We start from the raw sequence: 7,961 nt of genomic DNA on the forward strand, positions 1-7,961 counted from the left end.
AGAAGAGCCCATTTCCCAATATCTGCAGACAGCATGGCTGCTTGCTAACATGAGATTATAATTTGAATATCTGAATAGTATAGTTTTAGGAACAGTTATCCATGTGCATTTGTATTAGAATGCAGATATCAATTACCAGTGCATTGTTTCCAATGAGATACACGACCAAACTTATTGCCAATGCTGATTTGTAACTCTGCGTGACAAAAGTTGGGTTAGGCCATGTATTATAAAAGCTTAAAGTGTAATGTAAGTGAAGTATTATGAATCTAAACTTGTATTTCTGAGACTTTCTATGGTCATGGATTTACAAGACTAACTGTGTTTTTTTGTATGAATCATCTGAAAAGGTTATCTTTCTTAAGACAACAAAATGGAATGGAAGATGTAGCATAACTAACAATATGCATCCATTCAAGCATATAAAATACTGGCCAGCTTATATGTGCCAGCTTATAGTAGTAGAGTATGCCAATTTATATGACCACTTTTGATATTTTTGGGGTGTGTGTGTGTATGAATGGGGGTAGAATTTGCACAAAGAAATGATCAGACTAAAAAGAATACAGAAATAAATTGGCAGTTGAATGAATATTCTTGGAGACATGAAAAAAGTGGAAGGAGGCAAACACATTCATTAACCTTCTGGTAATTTACTTTTGGGGATTGCCATATCCCCTTTCCAGCAGCAAACATTCCATAGCAACAGTTCGTTTTGAGTATGTGAAATAAAATATTTTATGAGTCCACTGAATCAAGAAGATTGTATCATTTCTTATTTGTTTTATTTGCTTTATTGTTTAGCCCAGTCACTCCTGTTCTTTTGGCTGAACTACTGGACCTGATAGCAAGTAGAAAAATTTCATCTTCAGCAGCCAAACAGGTATTTCTTTGGAATATTAGTTTCCCATGGGGCTTTTTTATGTCAAAGTGTATTTCAATCAGTTGTATAATTATACAACTAATTACAGAATTACAATTACAACAACAGAATTATACTATAATTCTGACTCAATTTAAAACAACCCAAAAGAATAGGTTTCTGCTATTTCCACAAACCTCATATGTGTGTTAAGATATTAGGAATGGACAACCAGTGTGGGCTGCTGGTTTGAGAAGTATTTACATATTATCACCCTGGCTTAAACCCAGTCCTAAATTATAGTTAAACAATGGACATATAGCTTCAAGTCCAAATGAGATGTGACAATAAATATATTTATCTTGATTTCAAAAATTTATTTTTGGGTAGGGTAAAGATCAACTGACCTTCTTAACTGTTCTTTACCAGTAAGTTGCCTGTCAGTTATCTATCTTTCACCTGTATTGTCTTCAGATTATCAAAAGTGAAAAGTTGCCGTAATGTGATGGTGTTAAATTGGCAGTCAAGAAATAATGAAGACATATGCGTCCACTTCTACTTTGGGTTAGTCCTAGATTAAAGAATGCAGCTTCTGTGGAGTCTTCAAGTTTTTTAAAAAATGGAGCAAACTCTACATATTCATCACATAAAACTTTGTTTTCATCTAAGAGAAAGGGTTTTTTTAAAATTGATGTTATAAATATGTATTTGGCCTTATCAGTTAATTTGTGAATCTGATTAACAAGGTTAATTTATTTGAATCTGTTTCATTGGCTGTTTTCAGTTCCATAACATTTAGTGTACAATGTAGTACATAATACAATGTGTACAAACAATAGTTGCCTAAATCTTCTTTCAATAAGGGGTCATATGATTTATTTATTTATTTAGCTAAATTGATATATTTTTTTAAGTATGGCTGAAAATGGTTAATGAAGCAAGTACAAATAAGATTAACCAAGAGTTAAAACCACTCAATTCCTTATTATGATTAGCAATATATAATTTTAACGTGTTATTAAGCTGAGTAACACTTCATAAGAAGTGTCTGTTTAAATTTAAATGTTCTAATGGATATAGATCTTCATGCTCTTATGGAAAAGTGTGTGTGTGTACTTTGGCCATTTATTTTTGCTAGATGTTACAGGTTCATTTTCTTTGGCAAAAGTAGTTTCTCCTACTATTAAGGATATGGTCTCTGAATAGAGTTCTATGCAGATGGGTGAAAAATTACCCCAAAATAAAAATGCAAAACTATAAGTAAACCCATACAGCAACAAATTGCCACTGCAAATCTACTGCTACTGTAATCTATATTACATAATATAGATTTTCTTAGCCTGAAATTCCAAACTTTCAAAGGCAAGAAATGTTCCTTCATTAGATAAAATACTTTGGAACGATCCATTTTGGGTACATTAACTGAAAGTAAATATCTTGAATTGTTTTATTAATCTGGAGTGTTGATCCCACTGTACTGTTCATCAGAATGCAACCCATCTGTTCTATAAGGGATATACTATTTACTTTGTTTTAAAATTCAGAAGGGGAAAGTTTGGAATTAAGTGTGACTTAGTTTTAGTTTTTATGGTCTATCTCTTCAGCACTTTTCTTTAAGATCCATTTTTATTGACTGTATTTTTTTCTTAAACTATAAAGGTTTTTGTCAGTATAGCAGAATCAATTCAGTAAAAAGATACTAGATGGTTCCTTACTAAATGTGATTCTCTAAAGAATAAATAGATAAGTAGGTAAGGCAAGACAGGAAAGCATCTAAACATATTCTCCAGAAAGTAAAAATATATGACCCAGGGCTACCCTTAACCACTTTTGAAATAATTTACATGGTAGTTATATTTTGGTGTATAGATAGGACTTGATTTTTATGAATATTTCTGAAAGAGTGTGGGTAGTGATTGTGGGAGCGCCATCACTTAAGACTTTCAAGAAGAGATTGGACTGCCATTTGTCAGAAATGGTGTAGGGTCTCCTGCTTGGGCAGGGGGTTAGACTAGATGACCTACAAGGTCCCTTTCAACTCTAATTATCTGTTATCTGTTATATATTTGGGTTTGTTTTGTTTCTGTAAAACTCCCACCCTGGGCAACTTCTCCTACCAGCTCATACAGTCCAATCTGTATCTATTGCTTGTGAGCTCCTCTGCCTGTGCTTTCAAAGTCACACATGGCCTCCAAAGACCAAACTCTAATTTTTAATGTAAAAAATGACAAAAATCCTAGGATATTTGAAAAGCAATCATACTGAATATTTACACTGTTTAACCTAAAATTAATTCAATTTCCCTAAATGTTATTAATTGAAAATCAGTGCCTAATATAATAGTGCTGACTGTAATTGTGCTACTGGGAAGTTGCTTAGCTCTTTTATCTTCCAAACCAAATGGGAAGACCTCTCTTACAATGAAGCAAGGCAATGTCCTATATACTAGTAAAGCATTAAATGTCCATTTTAATGAGCACAAGATCATTATCTTCAAATGTTTCAGTCTCTGAAACATCTTCTCTCTAGTACAGCCCTGCTTCTTAAGGCATCTATTATCTTTGTCCTACAGTCCGATTGTATTGTACTTATATTTTTTAGGAGTACAAAAATTTTGAACTTAATACTTCAATTAAATCAATAAATAAGTAACATTTACTGAACATTTTGCCACTTTGCTTTGCCTTTGGGACTTATTCTTTCCCAACCAAATGCAAATTTTGTGCAGTGGCTACCCCACTTTACATTGTTAGTAGACTGTTGTGGTTCCCCAGCAGGACCAGTGCAGCTTAATAGACAATAGAGTCAGCTACAGATTACAATGCATTGAATATACAACTATTAACAACCTTATAGAAGACACATTACTAAATTCTGGGACAATATTCTTATCTGTTAAGAAAACTGTACAGTACTGTTAAAGTGAAACTGTTAATACTTAATTCAGTTGTCTAATTTTGTTAAGGAATTGCTAATTATGAATGGAATTGCTGTATTTGAAATATTTTTAGCGTATATAAATTAATAGTACAGAATTTCCAGCATGACAATCATTTTGCATGAGCTGATTGCAATAATCCAAGTATTGTATTATTTTTTCACCGGAAAATTGAAAGGAAACAGCTGTTTTAAAAGGGCACCTTCTGTGTCACAGCATGTATGTTTGAAACAGAAGCGCAACATAGAAAAGGTCCAAATAATGTTTCTCTTTTAAGTAGCTGTTTCTAGAGATTGTTACAATGTGTTGTAGCTTGACTACAAAGATGGAAAGCATTATAACATTAGTAAATAATTATTTCAGACTGATACATTGTTGCACACAGTTGTGCTTTACAGAAAGAATAAATTGGTTATAGGTGCTATAGATTTTGCAATACAGGCAGTCCTCATTTAGTGACTGTTACCCACTGTTCAGAGTTATGACAGTAATGCAAATGTAACTGTGGCCAATTCTTGCATTTACTGCCTTCTTAGGCCTGTAAAGCAAAGGAAAGGTGAAGTAACATGGTAAGCACAGTTGCAGTTTCATTTAGTGACTGCTTCACTTAACAATGGAGGTGCCAATCCAAATTGTGGTCCCTAAACAAGGACTACCTGTATAATCTTCCACAGCTTTATAATATATGGTTTGGTTTAATTATATGACTATTCCTTTTTCTTGCACTGATTAGAAACTGTCCCCCGTGTTTTGTTTACCCAACAATTCTGTGGGACTGAATTTTGCTGTTTCATTTGATTGTGGCATATACAATATCTCATTTTGTGATCCTCCCCAGTCCAAGCTTCACAATTCGTAATGATGAACAGAGAATCCAAATAATCCTCTATTAAGCGCAACTATGCCCCAAAGATTAAAAGATTCAGCTCACTATATTCAAATCATGATGTTGATTATATTCATATACATTGGTTAGCATGTGATGTAGAAAATGGTTCTTTTTTAAAATTTAAACTAGTAAATGGATAATCCTGTTTTTATAGAACTGACTGATAAATTCATACTATTCTCTTTAGTATTATCAAGAAAAGGGGGAGAAAGGCAATGATTAAATTGTAGAAAAGCCAAACTAAGGAATGTTTTCTTATATAAAGCCTCAGACTATTTGTGAGGTAAAGCAAAAGCCCATCCAAGCCAGGAAATATATTTTCAGTGAGGGCAGGAATTACTACTGAACGTACTTTTTGTTTTTGGTCCCTACAAGTCAGTGTTGATTACTTGGTCATTGCCTGGACTGGATAAGTCCCTACAGTTTTCTTGATGAGATTTCAGAAATGGTTTGCCATTGCCTTCTTCCTAGGGCTTGAAAGAGACTGACTGGCTCAAAACTTTAAGTTTAAGGTAAGATTTAGAGGTCACAATCTTCCAGTTTCTTAGCCTGTTGTCTTAACAACTGCAACAAATTGACTGTCACTGGATTAGAATTAGAGAATTAGAATTCTTTTATTGGCCAAGTGTAATTGGACACACAAGGAATTTGTCTTGGTGGAAATGCTTTCAGTGTACATAAAGGAAAAGACACATTCATCAAGAGTCAAGAATCGTAAGGTACAACACTTAATAATAGTCATAGGGTACAACAAGCAATCAAATCATACTAGGAAACAGTCAATATAAATTGTAAGGATATAAGCAACAAAGTTGCAGCCATACAGTCACAAGTGGGAGGGGATGGGTGATCAGGAGTGATGAGAAGATTAACAGTAATAGTAGTGCATACTTTGTATATAGTTGAACAGTGTTGAGGGAATTATTTGTTTAGCAGGGTGATGGCTTTTGGGAAAAAAACTGTTCTTGTGTCTAGTTGTTCTGATGGTGCAGTGCTCTATAGCGTCCTTTTGAGGGAAGGAGTTGAAACAGTTTATGTCTGGGATGTAAGGGGTCTGTAATGCTGTTAAAATTTAGGAAAACCTTTAAAACAGCTCAGGACAATTTAAAATGTTTCCTAATACTAAAGTACAAGTACTGCAATTGCTATTAGCTGTGTTTTAATATGACTGAAAAGATGATGGAGGACTTGCATGGTCTCTTCAAGAGGACCCTAAGTTACAAAAGTGGCAAACCAAACGATGAATTTTCTGCCCTTCTAGACCGGCATCTTTTTTTGAGTAACAAAGGGAATTTTGAAGCCTTAACTGTTTGCCTTTCTTTTTTTTAAACCTTCCTCTTCTCAACTTGATCTTGCCTTCTGAAAGACAAGAAGAGGCATGCTTCGACCATCAATTTCCTTTTATCTTGATGCTGCAGGTGTTGGAAGAGATGTGGAAGAAGGAAGGGAAGTCTCCAGCTCTGATTGTAAAAGAAAAGAAACTCAATCTAATCCTGGATTGGAATGAACTGGAGGCTATCTGCCAGACTGTGATGAGAGACCATCAGAAAGAGGTGATACTGATCACTGACCAGGGAAATTGGGAAGAAAGAGGTTTTGACACTTTAGAGTGGGTAGCGGAGATACGGAATGTAAATTGCCTTTTCCATTCAGATTACTAGGTTGTTTGGCAACTCTTGAGAGAGAGAAAAATGGGACAAATTGCTTTGTGACACGTGAAATGGCCACAAAAGACAGAAACTGACCTAACATTTAAAACTAAGACCTGCTTGCTGAGGATGTCTCAGATTACATGACTTGAATGCTAGCAAAGTGGCATTTCCCTTTTGTATAAGCAGCGCAAAAACAATCCTGTTTGTTCCTCAACATATAGCTTTTCTGAAGCCTTTATAAATAAAAATTCTTCAAAGATGTACCTATATAATAATGTTCAGCACAATCAATCATAACCCACCATGTATGAAACTTCTTTATTTAGGTGGCAGAAATAAAAAACGGCAACCTGAAGGTCCTGAATTCCATAATTGGACACGTCCAGAGAACCACAAGAGGACGATCGGATCCTGTAACTGTGAAACAAATTCTACAGAAGCTGCTATCATAGGGACTAAAAATTATGTGTCTGATCTACTGTTTTTAACAATCTCAATAGCATCAAACTGTTGTATAAGTTTTAATGCAGTGCTGAGACCAATATATCGTTTGTAGCCATTTTTTAGGGAAGGGAGCATGTTAAGTTATTATCTTCTTCTGTCCCTATAAATTCAGAATATAAACAAAGAAGGAAAAAGATTGCAGTGTGCATGAGTTTTTTGAAACCTGCTTTCCTAGAATTGTGGTACATAGCAAAAATTATACATGTTTGATAACTGGATCATATTGATAGCCTTTTAACGTAGCTTCTTATAAGTAATTAAATCATTTCTAGTCTTGCTTCAAAGAGCTAAACAGAATTAGCAGTTGAAGCAGGTAGATTCCCTTTTTAAACTAGCCTAATGAATTTTCTAGCTCTAGTCATTGTTATTTCTTATAGGCTCAGTTCTGGAATCTTTACTGACTTAAGCCTTGTGTCATGTCTCTGAACACTGGTGGAATTCCCACACTATTACAAAATTTTAAGTTTTTAAAGTTTATTATTTATTTTTTATCTCACCTTTATTATTTTTGTAAATATCTCAAGATGCTGGACATACCTGAATATTCCTTTCTATGTTCCCCGCAACATTTCAAATTCAAAAATAAACAAGTGTATGTCAACGGAAATTCAACTGTTGAATTCAAAGATTCAACTATTTGAATCTTTGCGTTGCCATCTGGTGGTCAGCCAGGAGAGGATTCTTTAGGACTCTTAAGACAATAGGCTCAGACCAAGTGAAATAGCAAAAGGGCCTGGAGCTGTTAGTTGCACAGAACTTTTTTCCCCTGGGACTTAATTCTCTGTTGATGTTTAAACTGTTTATGGGATTTCACCACCTTTTTATACTTAAGAGATAGGAAATAGAAACAGTAGCAGCCCATCTGTATAATACTTTCTAACAAGATGGATACCCTCACAACTTTGTCAAAAAATAATACAATAATCTACTGCATTCATAAAGGCTATTAACTGTTTCTGCCAGATGATAATCAAAAGAGATGTACAAAAGAATCCATGCACAAAACAACTGGATTCAGGTAGCCTGAAAACCAAATATGCATTTTGGTCTGGATGCAGAATGAGATCGGGCTATTATTGTTGGGTTGGGTTGGTCAACAATTGAGTTGGTTGTTGT

The 7,961-nt window shown here is 34.4% G+C and overlaps 1 protein-coding gene across 1 annotated transcript in view; it reads left to right on the forward strand.

The window, feature by feature from the left end:
* GATB (glutamyl-tRNA amidotransferase subunit B) overlaps nt 1-7,452 on the forward strand; it is a 29,900-nt gene extending 22,448 nt beyond the window's left edge. The window contains exons 11-13 of the mRNA XM_026698146.2: nt 805-883; nt 6,108-6,242; nt 6,668-7,452. Of these exons, the coding sequence (XP_026553931.2) occupies nt 805-883; nt 6,108-6,242; nt 6,668-6,793 (340 nt within the window). The 3' untranslated portion in view covers nt 6,794-7,452. The remainder of the gene's footprint in view (nt 1-804; nt 884-6,107; nt 6,243-6,667) is intronic.
* The last annotated feature ends 509 nt before the right edge of the window (nt 7,453-7,961 follow it).

This window comes from Pseudonaja textilis, chromosome 6 (assembly GCF_049901715.1).
Source record: "Pseudonaja textilis isolate UNSWEBS1 chromosome 6, rPseTex1.2, whole genome shotgun sequence".
Classification (NCBI taxonomy): domain Eukaryota; kingdom Metazoa; phylum Chordata; class Lepidosauria; order Squamata; family Elapidae; genus Pseudonaja; species Pseudonaja textilis.